Raw genomic sequence first — 15,477 nt, 5'->3', positions numbered from 1 at the left:
AAATTTATAGGCAAGAAATCAACAAGTGGAAGCTCAACAGTGTCTGCAGAGATCTGAGGTGTCACTTCTCCCAGGAACGCTCAATACATGACTCATTTTGTAACTTTGGGTCAGCCCAGGTGACTTTCTTTACAAGTTACCTGAAATCATTGCTGTCTGCAGACAACCCTGTTTCAGAAGCCAGTGGTGGCTTTCCAGGAGGAAAATGGGAGGGTATTAAGCTGTGTGTAATTTGTCCCTCACTGCAGCTCAGAGGTCCAGATCCCATCATAGGGACAAATCACTTATTACATCTTTTGACTTAACAGCAGCCTATGGCAGCTCCAAAGGCAGGCAGCTTGCAGCAGGGGTGCCAGCACAGTTAAGAGTGATTGAAAAAGTTTGTGCATGCACATCTTCATGTGAGGAACTTTTCGACACAAATAATCCTATGAGAGCATTAGAGCCTGTTAGATCTGTACAATGAAAAATTACTCTGTTCAGCTTCTAGCTTGGGTGTAAAAAGTAATTCAGGGTGCCAGAATAGTGTTTTTACTTATCCAAACCAGATTTTTTTAACTTGGTCACTCAGACTGGATCTGAGAGCCCTGGATGAACTTTTCCTCCCCCTGATTCAAACCAGCAATTTCTTCTTAAACAAAACACAGACTGTCTGGGCACTCACAAGGGTTACTTTGTGGTAGTTAAAGATTTGGGGAAATGGGTCTCTCTTCCTCCTGGCTGGATGCCATACCAAGCTCTTCAGCATCCAACACTCTGGGGCTGGTGGGCAGTGCACTTTCCCATGGGGAGGGTGCTCCTCCTGCTCCAGCCTGTGCATGTTTCCTCTTGCCTCTCTCTAGCTATCACCTACCCCACAATCATGTTATTTCCCTGAGCTATCTGATATGAATTTAATCCCCAGAGGCTGAGGAGGACTGAATCTGGTTTCTCACCACCCATGTGGATTCCCTTACCAGTGGGCTATTCAGGGAAAGGCAACTGCTACCTCCAAGTGCTTTAATAATTCTTTGATTCCTCAGCTTGTACTGCCAGTGCCCAAAATGAAATGCTTTGCCATTTGTTTTGCCTGAAACTATTCCACAAAACTGCTTCCAGTTTATGAATGGATTTGGCTACCTCAGAACCTCATTTTTAGCTAAGTCGCAACTTGCCAACAGCCCTCACCCAGTGCTATTCTTGAGTGCTTTGCCCAGTCTTATGTTTCAGAAGTAGCGCCTGTGTACAATGTGGCTGCTACAACCTTCTCTCCAAGCCCTGTCCTCCCTCAGTCAAAACAGGAAGGCAGGAGAGGAGCTGTGGCCAAGGCCCCTTGACCTTCCAGGGAAACAGGGAGTATTTATGTGGAGACACTGGACTGATGATCTTAGCTGTGTTGACAGGGATGAGTTATAAAGTGAAGCAGGCATAAGTTCAGTTTTAACGAGGCATAGGATTTCCAGGATTTAGGAGTGTTTTTAGCACCTTTCCCCTCTTAAGACTGCTCATCCCCACACTTCATCTGCTTCCAGATGGGTACCAGTACCACTCGATGGTTTGTGCTGGGAACTAAGAATCAGTGCTGGGAGGTGGTGGGAGCCTGCCATGGACTGGTCTGGTTCTGATGTAGCACAGGGCAATTCCAGGGGCTCATCCAGGGGCCTGTCCTCCTCTACCACCCTCCCCTATGGGGCTGCCCTCTCCCTCCTCCCCCCCATCTATTTAATACCCTGGAGAATTGGGTCAACGGCTTGGGGGCCCTCAGGGAGGGGGAGCTAGACATGATGCATCTGCTGGAGCCTTGGCAGAGCCGCTCCTGCACTCGCAGGGCTTTGCCAGAAGGATCCACAGAGCCAAACAGAGGTAGAATTGGCCTCAAATTTTAAAGTTGTCTGGAGTGCATTGGTAGGCCTGATTCACAGTTCCCACCCAAACCCATGAGGAGAAGGAACATTTGGGGAAGAGGGGAGAGAACAGAGGAAGGAGTCAGTGACTGAGATTTCCACTTTTTCACTTGAGTCCATCCTTGGTAGGATAAACAGCCAAATTTTTTATGTAGGCAAGAATTAATACAAATCATACATTTCCTTCCTTACATGAAGGAGAATGCAAAATCGACTTCAACACACTGAAATATGCCTGTAAAAGAAAATTAAGCTTAATAGTTATGCAATTATTGCATTCCTTTATTTTAAAATAAGGACAGGAAACACCAATTAAACCTGCAAAAAATATTTTTTGTGCTTCTCTTAAATAAATAACCCAAGTTTATGACTAATTCTATTCTGTGACCCAGAGAAGACTCCTTTCTTCCTGTTAGCAGATGAATTGATAGCCAATGGATTCTTTGTACTTTCTTGCTGTGGTAGGAGAGTAAAGCAAAAAGAAACCCCCAACGTTGCACTTTTTAGCCTCAAAGAATTAGCTGAATTGTCATCCCAGCCTCTACCCAGTCAGAAGAAAAGCTCTTACATCTAGGGGGAAAGAGCATTCGATTAAAATGGGTCTGATTATCAAACAGAGCTTTTCCACAGTGGTCCAGCTCCGCTCCTGTTGAGTGATGTACTACTTTCAGTCAGTAAACTTGTACAGGAACCTTTCTGTCAATAGATGTATTTTTTGTTGAGTATTTCACAACCAGAGAAGCATGACTTATCACCCAAAGTTGTCTTTGGGAGAACAATTAAGTTATTTAAGATGAGCAAGGCAAGCTGCTGACACATTTCAGAAGGCACTGCTGTTCAGTTTATGCAGACAAAGCCTGAAACGTGAAAGCTGGCCTCCTGCCTTTGTTTTCTTCTAACCGGCTGCTGCCGGAGAAGCAGATTTCCCTGTTCCATGGCTAACTAAATCTGCCTGGTTGGCTTAACCAGCGAGCACATTCCTGCACTTCAGGAAGAACACTCCGGGCTCATTATGAGCTACTGGGCTACAGCCTGACGCTGAGAAAACAGATTTGTTTTGGACAAGCTGCTCTGACACGGAGGTGCCAGGGTGAATAACCTTTGGGGGGAAAAAAAAAATCAACAAACTAGTATAAAATCAAAAACCTGTCATCAAGAGCAAGATGAATAATCTGACAAATGAATGGCTCTGTATTTTATATCAAAGCACAAAATAACTGGAAGTTGCAGGGATCTGACTCATGAGCAGAAATAGGGTGCTGGGGCTGGCTTGAGCTGCTGCTACCACCAGCTGCCTGCCCCCACCACTGGAGAATGGGTGGCTCAGATGCTGCTTCTTAAGCAATTCAGCCACAAAAGGCTACAGCTAAGCATTTTAAGAGAAACGTGTCAGCGCTAGTTTATAGCCTCACTGCTTAAGATAAACCTTGAAACTCCTGGGTTGCCTGGTCGTGGGTTGCCACAAAACCTTTCAGCTGTTGAGGCAGGAGGAACGGGACAGACACCTCGCCAGGCATCTCGCTGGAAGTTGCACCAGGCGCAAGTCAGCGCTCGGCAAAGCAGCATGTCCCAGCCAAGTAGCATTCCGCTGCCACAGCAAGGAGTTGACAGAAGCCCCCACCCCCCTTATCAGCAAAGCAGCCTTTTGGAAACGGGCAAATTTTAAGCCGTGACCTATTTAAACGTCCTGCCCCATCACCGACCAGCAGCACAACTCTGCTACAAATCCCACGGCACGCTGCTGCCGCTGCGTTTCCCCAGCTGCTCTCTGTGACAAGTTCCTAGACTCAAATAGCAGTTCTAATCCTAGCGTAAAGCTCCAGCCCGGCTCCGCAGATAAACACATTGTTTCACCTGGTCTTCTGCGAAAATAAGACTGTGGCAAGTGCCTTATCACTGCTATTTTCTCTACCTCTTCTCAGCTCCTCCTCCCACCCATAACTTTCTAACGTGTTTATCGTGTAGAAAGAGAAAGCTCAGAAAATCAAACTACAAAGGCAGAGGGAAGGAGAAAGGGTGGTTGGATATGTGCACCCGTCCCCGCTGAGGGTACAGTTACACAGCGCCTTCAATTGCTCTAAATTGGAGTTGCCGTAGCAATGCCTGCCCTGCCTGCATTATCCTGTCCTCCCCACCTTCTGTTAGCAGAAAACAAAGGACGTGTATGCGAAAAGCAAAAAGCCCTACCTGGGGCTGAAAACCAGCCCTACCTAAAAATGATTCGTTTTGGCTCATTGAGCTCCATGCAAAGGCTCGCTGTACACCTCGAACCACAGGAGGGCAAAGGAAGGAAGCACCAGGTTTCTGCAGGACGAGGAGAGAAGAAGCAGATCTGTTGCTCTGTTGATTTTGGGACAGCTGAATTCCTGCAGAATGAATTCTTAGCAGGGAAACAACAGTGCCGAGAAGCTGCCTCCGTAAGAGGAATCCCATCCAGCTCCCCTCTCAGCTCCGGCAGGTTACTTGCCACTCTGGGCTCCCTGCCTGATGCCACACTGTTGGGCCACGGCTTGTCCGGGCTGCAGGCTGGGAGTGTAGCAAGGTAGGAGCTCTTGTGCTGGCAGCTGCATTTTTCTTAACTAGGGCAAAAAATTGCAACTTGAGGGTTGGGGGCATGTTGTACACGTCTGGAAAAAGATGCCTCAAGTTCACTCAGAGCTATTTTGACACTGAATTATGCAACATTCTGCTTTGCTATATCAAAACTCCTGATAGAGACCTCAATTTTGTTTCACTAACCATTATTCAAAGAATGCACTAGCTGAAAATATCTCCCGAAAGTTTAGTGATGTGTGGGGGATGATGCCCAGGCTCTGAAGTCATGAATACCAGCACAGTTAACCAGTGAGATCTGCAGTCCTGAGGATGTCTTACATCCTTTCTGCATCACTCATGCATTACCTGAAGTTGTGTTTGTTGAAAATTCGACACCGTTATTGATGCATTTGTGGTTGGTAAATGGCTTTAATCAAGAGTTTTCTTTAAAAATGTACTTTTAAATACCATGTGATATGTGGAGTCATACACACATGCACATACACACATTGCGTCGCAGCTATTACACAAGAAGGGTTCTGGCCACGGTGCCTCTTTTCCAACTCTTCAAACAAACAAAAAAGAGAACTGATGAAAGATCAGGTAGTTTAGGAGAGCTTTAAAAGGCAGTGGCTTCTGAATTGCCTTTGCGCTCCCAGGTCCGCAGAGGGAAGAAGCATCAGGTGTGCTTCCCCAGCCTCCACGGGTGCAGCCGACCGGCACGGTCAGACGGGATGCCTGCCCGGCGCTAAACCCAAGGATGCAGAATATTTGAGAGTGGTTTGGCCGCTGGCAGTCAGCTGTGGGAGCCTCAGGAGTCAGGATGCAGGAATTTGGGTCCTTGTGTCAGGAACATTACTTGGAAAGTATCGGGGGCAGCCGCAAGACGGTCCGAAATCCCTTATCTTATTTATCTATCTCGGCGCAGGGGGCAAGGGAGGGAAACCGACGGCACCGTCCCTCCTGGCTCCGGGGGACCGAGGGCTCCCTGACGTCTTGCCGGGGGTCCCATCCCTTCCCGACCCGGGCACTGCACGGCACCATCCCGACTCCAAGTCCCCCGCACCCCTGCCCGTGCGCCCAGCGGCGCGGGGCGGTGGGCGACAGTGACAGCTGCAGCACACCGCAAGCTGGGCGGGATTATTTTTTTATTATTTCTTCCCACCTTTTCCTCCTCTACGAGCCGCGCACTGCCCGCATCGCTCATAGTAGAGCCAGGTCTTTAACTTCGCACGGGGAAAGGAGCAAAGAGAGAAGCGGCCGGGACGGGAGGAAAGGAGGAGGGTAGCCGCGGCTCGGGGGGCTGCAGCGAGGGCGGCCGGCACCTGCCCCCGGACTGCGGCGGCGCCCCCGGACTTACTTTCTGGGGGTCGGCGTAGGTGCCCAGCCCCAAGAGCGGGATGCTGTTGCCGTCGCTTAGCGGAATGCGGTGGCTCTCGGCGGTGAGGTTCATCGTGCCCGCAGGTAGGGCCGCCCCGGACCCGGGGCTGACTCCGCAGGGGGCGGGAGCCGCCGCTTCGCAGCCCAACCTCAGCCCCTGGCACCGGCACCGACGGCTGGACGGAGCGGACCGGCGGTGGCTCTGAGGGGACCGAGGGACGAACTGCTCTCTCCCGCCGCCGGGGAGCGCCTTTTTGGGGGGCTGAGCCACGTGTGCCCGCGGCTGCCCTGCACCGCGCCCCGCCGCGCACCGCCCCGGCCCCGCCCCGGGCCCGCGGCCACCGGCTCCCCGCGCACCGCCCCGCGCTGGGACGGCCCCGCCGCGACCCCCGCGGGCCCGGCAAAGACTGCTCCGTGCAAGCCTCAAGGGCCGTGGGCCACCGGCACCTTGAGCGGCTCGGGGCGTTGCTGCCCACTGGCCGGGGAACCCTCGGGCTGCCCGACCGGGAGCTGCCGGCAGCGGGGCACCGGCTTCCCGGGGTTTGGGGTGGCAGGTCTTGGAAATGTTGCCACAGAGGTGTAGAACAGTTTCCACCTCTCCTTTCCGGGGGTTGAAACCCACTACTGTAGAGGCAAGGAAGGAAGGAAATCCCAGACGGGTGAGTAGTTTCTCTGCCTCAGCATGAGTCCCAAATTACAGTGAATGGGCTCAAGTTCCTCGTGGTCTGGTTCTGCTCCACAGTGGAAAAAAATGTATGTATTTCCTAATGCTGATAGCCCAGAAGGAGACAATATCCTTTATGAAATTCATCACACATCTCTTACCGTCTTTTCTAGTCCTCATAGAATACTCAGGGCCATGCTTCTACACGACTCTGCATATGTACCCTGTCCTGAACCACCTGCTTTGTGACATCTATGTTCTCCACATTTGATCTGTAAGTGTATGGTCTTTTAGGTCTTCCTAGACCATCCTGAAATTAAGCCTTCACAGAACGTTATTCCTTAACCATAACAATGGTCTTTGCCTGGCAGATTATTTTATCTCCTCTAATACCCTACTTAGCTTTCCATGCATGGTAATAGTTCATCAGATTATGCAATTCCAAGAGGGGTTAATGGATCCATCATGATAATTTATCTCTTCAGCTCTTGAAATCAACAGGTGTGCACTAGTTTGCATTCGGGGAAAGGGCTGGTTGCTCCTAGGGCTGAGAACCTGCCCAGAGAATAGCCTACCATGAGACCCTTTTAGTGTTCCTCATTAGATATCTGCGAGGGTCTCCTGAGATGGAAAAACTGCCACTTCCACATTGAGGAATGTTCCAAGAAGTTCAGGACTAAGTGCAAGTCAACTAATCCCAACCCAAAAATTTCTAGACACTTGGGATGTCCTGCAGGACAAAGGCAGGGTGCTGTGGTTGAATGTAAAACGCTCCTTGGAAAGTGGACTGAGTGTGACTGAGGTATAGTGAGAGACTGTGCTTTATCTGGGCAACACAGTGCAAAGAGCTGCCTGTAAGGAGGCTGGGTTCCATCTCAAGGTGGGGAAGCTGAGGCAAACTGCAACCTGGCTGTAGTTACTGTGGGCAGGCTCATCCTGCTGGACCCTGTCTGCGTGTTGCTGCAAGCTGTGGGTACCTGCAGGAGGAAGGAAAACCAGTGGCCATCTCCATGCCCCCTGTTCCCATGTACTGATTACCGCTGTCTTGCTACAGGAGCAGCTCCGACGTCTCTCTGTGCCAAGCACACTCTGTAGGAGGACAAGTCAATGCCAGCTGCGTGTCTAAGCTATAGCTATTATTCTATTGTATTTCCAGTAGAGGAGCAAACACATGGAGAGATGGAAATGGGGTGAGTAGAGGAGAGTCTGATGTGGCAGAGGACATTCAGGGACCTCCTTATTTCCAGTCCCATTCTAGCATTTCATGAAGAGGCTCTGCTGCCCAGCAGCTGATTCCTATCCCTTCACTTCTGTGCTCCAAGTCCACTCCACAACCTGCTTTTCCATAATTCCTCTCAATCCAGCATCTTTTGGGGAGTTTTGGGGTGCAGTTTGGCTCATTTGCTTTGGGCTCAGAGCACATCCAGTTCACTCATGTGCTCTGGCAAGACAGCAACGCGTGCCCGGAGCTGCGCGTGATCCCGAGGATCCCGAGCTAAGCAAAGCACAGCTGTGTCTGCGCTGCCTGTCCTGGGGAGAAGAGCAAATGCAAGGAGCCTCTCTGGCAGGAGTACATGAGCCTGACATGTGATAGCCTTCAATGACAACTGTGAAAGAAGGATTGATGGACTTGCCATAATTCACAGAACAGGTAGCTTGGGCAGGAGAAGGACTTGTGCTTCTAGGAACAGGAAGGCAAAGTGGTCCATCACCCACAAGGCAAGCCAGCCACAACAGGCACTCCAACACGGGCACAAGCTCCGGGCACTCATCACGTTAACAGGCAAAAATCACCTCACTTCCAGCTTCACTGCTGGGCTGGTCCTTACAAAACTAGTCAATGTGCTTGCCCCAGAAGTTGGAGAGAGGAAGAGGATTTTATAAGTCCTTCCCTCCACTCTTGCAGCTTAAGTGACAGCAAATAATATGAACACCTCTTACACATGAGAGTTTTAAAGTCCCATAACTCTAGCTCCCTACCCTACTGCTCCACTGCCTTTCCAGATTTTAAATTAAACCCCAGAAAATAGATAGGGAATTGACTTCCCCCCCCCCCCCCCCTTACACCCAAGTTACTAACCAAAAAGAACCTTATTTATGGAAGCTAGAAATACTAGCAGGTTTTCAGTTGATAATTAATATCCTTTAAAGAACAAAGAAAGCCAAATAATGGAGCCTGAAGCCTGTCACATGTAATTCTTGTTAGCAATAATTTCTGTTAGCTGTTCAGAGAAGCGCGGTTCTCAATTTCAGAGCTTAAATGACTTAACCAGACTTTTTATGAGGACACGGTATCTAACAACTCTGACTGCAAAACAATGCAAGTTTCTAGAGGCAAAGCGTTGGCTGCTGGTAGTTGTCGATCAGTAACAATTCAGGAGCTTTTATAAAATGCAGATGTGATCTCAGTTCTTTCTCTAGGAAACAAAACCAGTGACATTTCAGCCTGGCCTGACTAGCAAGTAATGAGTGCTGCCATCCTATCAACACAAGTTTGCCTTCTCTAGTGAAGCTCTTAAATCACACAAAACACCTTCAGAAGCAAGTAAGGTAGGTTTGTGATTCATGTCTTGATGGTGCAGGGTTTTAGAATTGCATTAGTCATCTCAGACCTAAGTAAAGAGCAGAGATTTCAAAAGCAGCATCTTATATGTGTTCTGTTCCCCACCCCCTGAATCTCCACACAAATAAAGTAGATTAAAAAAATAAAAAGTAAAATTAGATCTAAGTTTTTTTTCAGGAAAACTGGGTCAGACATTTGAGGATTCTTGCTCTTAAAAACTTGCTGAAATCTCAGGTAAAGAAAGTACTCAACGGCCTCTTTACCTGGGCAAAACTGGCCAGGGATCTTTTAAAGTAAAGAGGTCACCTTTTTACTCATTTTATCTCAAATTGCCAAGTACCCTGGGAACAGGAGAAAACGTGTGAGGCCTTTAAATATAGAATCCCCAGTTCTTGGAAGGAAGGAGAAAGAGTCATTGATTTAGAAGGACTGGCCTTGTCATAATTTAGATTTCACGTTTTCTTGGACATTCATGGGTTGCTTCCCCCCCCCCCCCTTTTTTTTTTTTTACTTGTTTTGGACAAGAGAACGTGTCAAAAATAGTGTTCACCTGAATCTTCTTGATCTAGGTGTGTTTACACATTGCAGATTAGATCGGTAAGATTCTAGAGGTGGGTGACCTGTAGTGCCTAAAAATGAGCTTTTTTTAAAAAGGAAAATTGAAAGTACTTTTATAATACTTGTATTTGTTAGATAAAAAATGCATGTTGCTACAGTTTCTATTTTCTCTATGAGTCGTGCTCCACTCTGTGTAATTATCTGCTAGAATGTATACTCTGCATGTGTTTTTAGTTAAAATTTCTTAAAACACGGTCTTAAAGTCTGCATATTTTCAGCCTAGTCCTTTAATAACTCACATAAAATAGCATGTGTCTGTCCTGCATGTGGGATATTTACATATGTATTTTCAACTATTTAGCTTAGAGATTTTGGTAGCATGTGCAAGACTAATATTTATTTTCTATTTTGCCATTACCGATAATAAAGCAACACATATAAAGGAAAACTTCTAGCTTCATTTTTAAACTCCAAGAAATAAGGTGTGTGTGTGCTTAGTAGAGGGCCTATACATGAAGTGTGATTGCTTTTTTAGTTCTTGCTACTTCTGCCACAAACGATATAAGCTGAACTGAAGAACACTTCTCTGTTTAAAAAAAAAAAAAAAATTGTAGCATCTTTTATTCTATTTTCACAGATTATCACAATAATCATCCATATATCCCAATATACTTCTCGAGGGCACCTGATGAGAAGAATGGTCCCTTACACTGCCTTCATGATTCCTTCATTTAGTGACCAAGGGATTCCTCATATGGAAGCATTTGTGATCTTTTCCCTTTGGTGATGTTTGTTGCACAATGAGGCTGATCACTGCCAGGATAACAGCCTGGGCTTTGTTGGGAAGTGTGATGTAATGGGCATTCCTTGCAGTTTTTATGCAAACACCTTTTTTTCCCTGGCTCCCACTGGTGCATGTAAACTACTTGGCAAACAATGAAACACTTAAGTGACGTGCTCTTTTTTTATTGCAATAACTTTTATCTCTGCTAAGGACTAGTTCTTGGTAAATTCTTCTTTGAAAGACCAATGATTGCCTTCAAACTTTCAAGACTTACTGCTTGGCAGTGATGGGAATTATGATGTATGTACAGTTTTAGGAAAACTCTTCTCTGCAAATCCTGCAAAGAAGTATCTGTTCTCCAAAGACCTCCTCTGGCCTGACTTTTCCAGCACTTCTGGATCCCCAAGGAGAGCATGAAGACAGGGAGAAAATGTGCCTACCACTTGTGCCTATGGAGAGATTTAGGAAAATACTTGATGGCTGGGTCACTTATCCCTTCTGCTTCCTATAAATGCTCTGTGGCTACAGCTGTGATAAAAGGGAAATTCCGATGTATCCTTGATGCTGTTCCATTGCTTCTAGTAACATTGGGAAAGTGAAGCCACTGCAAGCCTTTGATCACTCCTGGGGTACAGGAAGAATGCCAGCAGCTGCTCCAGATTATGCTCCCACCACTCCTGTGCCTGTGGGGATGTGCTCATGCTGCACCAAGGCACAGGGGCTTCCCCAGGGACCAGTGACCATCCCAGTCCTTCCCTGTCTCCATGCCACCTTGGGACAGGTGCAGAGCCCCGGGCTGTGGCATCCCCTGGAATGCCACTGCCACAGCCCTTGTGCTGCATGCTGTGGGATGGTCCTCGGGGGGAAGTGGCTGTGCAAATAGCCAGGGCCTGCTCAGCAGTTTAACCCCGCTCTGGTTTGGGTTGTAGTCACTGAGGGAAGCTGTGGTGGATGCTGTACCAGAAGCAGCAGCCACACAGAGACTAGGGGAAGCAAAACCTCACAACACAAGAGCCAAATTAGCCAGGCTGTTTATCCACCACCGTGTTCCCCTTGGCACAACAGGAGAGTGTCTGGCATTACCAGTACAACCCCCTAAAATGTGCCCTTTTCCCTTTGGTGTCCGCTTCAGGAGCTTGAGTTGCTCCATTAGAATCCAGGGAGTGTTACTTACGGGGTGAAAAATTCCTGTGGAGGGTGAGGAGCTCCTTTGGAAGATCAGAAACTGCTGGGAAAGGGAAAGAGTTGCTCAGTTTGAAAAAATAATCCTCCTAATTCTTTGGAAAGGTAATGCTCTAGTCCTGTACCAGTGTCACTTATACAGGCATTGTCTCATGAGCCTGCCCTCTTTTGGGCACTGTCTTCATGCTCAAGTTTGGTGTTAGCAGGGCTTGCAGCAAACTGAGCCAGTTTATTTCCTACCCCTGACACTCTACTGATATATCACTTTCTTCTAGAACAGTGCCTTAGTTTTTTCTCCTGACTGTCTGCTCTGGCACATGAGTGACCTGAGAGCTGGTGAGCGCTGCCTCTCAGATCCCCAGCCAAAGGTCAGTAGCTATGTGGTGGCCTCTGGATTCCTCAGATACCGACCCCTGTCATGTGGGGAGGCATTAACCTTTGGCCCTGAGTAAGTGTCCTCATATCTCACCTCAGTTAGTCTGGCCTGCTATTTGATCCTGCCCTGTATAAACCCCTTCCCTTTGGCATCCCGCAAATCTAAGCCCCGTCTTGATGATTTCCAGTACGCCATCCACCTGATGCTGATGGGAGATACCCTGTGTGTTGCACCCAGGGCTGAGTAAGCTGTGGCAGAAGCTTGGGAAGAGCTGATTGTCTGTTCACAGTCCCTCCTGCCTCCCGAGGGAGCAGTGGTGGTGGTGGCTCCCGCTGTGTAACCTCTGTTCCTCACCCAAAATAGAGACAGCTTCTGTGGGAGGATGCTGCCTGTATGATGCAACCAAGGTGTTTCGAGAGTTTGCGGTTTGGGATTTTTTTAACTCCTGATTCATGGGGAGGGAGTCATTGAGAGTCCCTTACTTCAAAACAGGTTCTTGGGACAGAGTTAGACTCATCACCAGATCTTAGCATGTTCCAAAAATGTGAGATTTCTCTTGCCTCTTTTTTTAATGTAGAGCTTGGTCAGGGGTTCACCTCAGTGCACGACCACTATTCTTGCCAACTCCCATGTTTACTTGACACGTAATCTCTCACAGCTCCCTTGGGTCCATCTCAGGGCTGTACAGGCTTTCTTAGTTCAGCTCTGATGAATGATCATTTTACTTCCTTGCACTGGGTAAACAGCTGTTTTCCATGTTACCTGCTTTAGGAGCCTCACTGGCATGTTGTTTCTTTCCTTGCCTCCAGCAACAAGCAGACACAAATGACTAATTGCAGCAGGGCTGCACCAGCACCTTCATGCAGTCAGGACAGTGTGAAAAATGCACATCATTTTCATACAGCACACCACATGTCAAATGGCTGCAAGAGAAAATAACAGGGAGCAGGCTCTTGCAGTTTCTCTTCCATATCTTTTACTATTTAAAAGAATGAAGGCAGCACAGGCTTGGAGATGAGGGTCCCAAAGTGGCCAGTCCCCTTTGGTCACAGCACTTCCAGATTCAAGCCTGGGGAAGCTCTCCCTTTGAAGTAAATCTCACTTGGGCAGGAACTAAGGTCATGAGAAGGAAACTATTAGCTTGTAAAGAGAACCCCACAGGTAAAGTCTGACCTCCTGCTGTTTTCTTTGCTTGCAGGTATTTTCCATGGACACGTTAAAAACAAATGGTATTGTGGGTTTTGCTGGTGCTACCTGCTGGTGGGCAATGCTCTGTGTCAAAAGAAACAGGAAATTTAGAAGAGTAGGCTTTAAAACATCACATTGATGCATTTTAGCCTGCCTGTATGCTTTTTAAAGTGTGCCAGAATGCTTTAAAAGGCCCGATAAACTCATCTTTGTGTGGGTTAGTCCTTGTCCTGGAGCTGGCAGCCCAGGAGGCGGGCAGTGCTGGTGGGAGCTGAGTGATGCTGCCAAAAAATGTGAAGCCCCACTTGAGCATCCGTGTTTTATGAGTAGATGTTCTATCAGGACTGGTGGGATTTACAGCTATGTTCAGCTCTTCATTCCATGTTTTGTACCAAGGTGCTGCACGCAGACCACAGCGGGGGGTTTTCCTCTAGGTAGGCACTCAATTTGCAGCGGCCATTTCTTTTGTCTGCTTTACAGATGGAAATCTTTTTTCTGTTTTCTGCTTTTCTTTTCCCAAATTGCCACTGAATTTTTGACATTCGCATGTACATTGGCAGATTAAGAAATCTCCTGATGCATTGTGAGACGTGCTTATCATATTCTGCCAAGCTCTACCAACCTGACACTTCCATACCACCTTCCATGCCACCTTGCCTTTGAAATGTCATTGTCAGGTTTACTCAAGCCTGTGCCCAAATATCTACATTTTATGTAAGTCTCATCCTTCTGCCCCTGCCACTTTTCCATGCCTTTTGTCATCTTGTGCAATGAGGCAACATGATGTTAACCTCCTCTCCAAGGCGTTGTGTAGCATCTCTGCAAATCAAATGGTGGTGATCCAGTTGGGGATTAAGAAATAGAAAGACATGAACAATTCCTTGTTTGCATAAGACTGGAGAACTGTTGGGGCAGAGCTGGGGCTAGAACCCAGAATAAGTCATGGGACTGCCTGTCATAACAAGAAAGGGGAGCTTCTTTTTTTTTTTGCAGCAGCTTCTTTTTCTGAGATTATTTGTTAAATCTCCTGTAATTGGTTTAGTAAACACTAATAGGTGGGAAACAAAACAAAATGTTCTCTTCCAGCTTTCGTAGACTGCGTGGTATCTCTCACAGCCACATCGGATTAATGGTGGCTGTAGGGTAGGATTGTATCATAAAACTTTTATTAAATGTTTTAAAGCCAATTAAAGAGACATTGCCAATTTGAGCTTTCTAAGATTTTACAAAGTAAATTTTTTCCATTGTAGTCAAAGTGCCTTTGAAGTGCTAGATCCTGAAATTTTTAACCATTTAAGAAGTAAATTGCTATATATTCTCTGCTGATGCTGAGCCAATACTGTGACAGAAATTAAACTACTTATGCACAATACTGTTGTGGGCAGACAATGAATAAAATGCTCCAAAGCAGAAATTCATTCTTCCTATTTGCTTCATTTACAGAGGTATTTTAAATCTTAATTGAAGCCTCATTAAGTGACATTTTAGACAGGAGGGTTTAGGTTCTCCTACCAGTTTGATGATGTGTCTTTCAGATAAGCCTTTCTTAAAATCCTCAAGTCTCCAAATGGAGAAAGGAGACTTTTTGTGAGCGTAATACTGATTATTAGAAAATCCATATGTCTGAATTCTTGAATTTCATTACAAACCAAGCTTCCATTTCAGGTATATAGTTCCCCTTATTGTAAGGCATAAAATGTCCTTTTTTTCCCATGGAGGTCATTCAGCCTACATTTCAAGGAGCAAGCAGCCTATGACAGGAAAAGGATCTGCAGGGCTCAGTGTCTAGGGTAGACAGGAGATGAAGGAATGTAGATGCAGTCACAGCTTGCTTCCCTAGGTAGCGTTGTACTTGCAGTCGTGTGAGAAATATAAATGTTTTGATGGAGCTCAGGATGCACTTGGCTTTCTGGGCTGCAAGCTCATGCTGCTGGGTCATGTCCAACCTTTCAGCCTCCAGTACTCGGAAGTGCTCCTCAGGGCTGCTCCCCATCCCTTCATCCACCAGCCTTTTGTCATACCAGGAGTAATTCCTTTCCAGTTGTTACTGTGATTAAAACACCAGGAACCTTGATATTTAGATATGAGCCTCTCAGGGCACATCTTGGCCTGTTGTAGCATCCTCTGAGAGGTGAAAGAGTTACCTAGAGTGCCTTGGATGTGGTCTACCTCTGTCTGTGAAGGGGCAGAAGAGGCTGGGGCAGAAATACCTTCCCCCCCTGCCCAATCCATTTCCAGGGTGCTCTTGGTGCACATCCTCAGCTCTGTGCGTTGCAGAAGGCTGGCACATCCCCTCAACATGTCTGGTGATTCCCTGCACACTTGCAGGGCTGATGTGTGTATTTTGGGGAGCCCATCAAGGCT

The 15,477-nt window shown here is 47.2% G+C and overlaps 1 protein-coding gene and 1 long non-coding RNA gene across 4 annotated transcripts in view; one reads left to right on the top strand and one right to left on the bottom strand.

Moving 5' to 3' along the window:
• Positions 1-6,095, bottom strand: part of LOC131592044 (aldo-keto reductase family 1 member D1-like) — a 39,652-nt gene extending 33,557 nt beyond the window's left edge. The window contains exon 1 of the mRNA XM_058863289.1: positions 5,779-6,095. Within this exon, the coding sequence (XP_058719272.1) occupies positions 5,779-5,871 (93 nt within the window). The 5' untranslated portion in view covers positions 5,872-6,095. The remainder of the gene's footprint in view (positions 1-5,778) is intronic.
• Positions 5,081-11,120, top strand: LOC131592045 (uncharacterized). Of its 3 annotated transcripts, none has more exons than XR_009280510.1 (4): positions 5,081-5,101; positions 7,517-7,652; positions 8,884-9,012; positions 10,221-11,120. It is a non-coding gene; the product is annotated as an uncharacterized LOC131592045 (long non-coding RNA). The 3 variants fall into 3 exon arrangements; XR_009280508.1 differs by lacking the exon at positions 5,081-5,101 and adding an exon at positions 6,234-6,457; XR_009280509.1 differs by lacking the exon at positions 5,081-5,101 and adding an exon at positions 6,234-6,457 and having other exon boundaries at positions 8,872-9,012.
• The last annotated feature ends 4,357 nt before the right edge of the window (positions 11,121-15,477 follow it).

Source organism: Poecile atricapillus, chromosome W (assembly GCF_030490865.1).
Source record: "Poecile atricapillus isolate bPoeAtr1 chromosome W, bPoeAtr1.hap1, whole genome shotgun sequence".
NCBI classification, from domain to species: Eukaryota; Metazoa; Chordata; class Aves; order Passeriformes; family Paridae; genus Poecile; species Poecile atricapillus.
The sequence above is the reverse complement of the archived record's forward strand: the minus strand, read 5'-3'. Positions and strand labels throughout refer to the sequence as shown.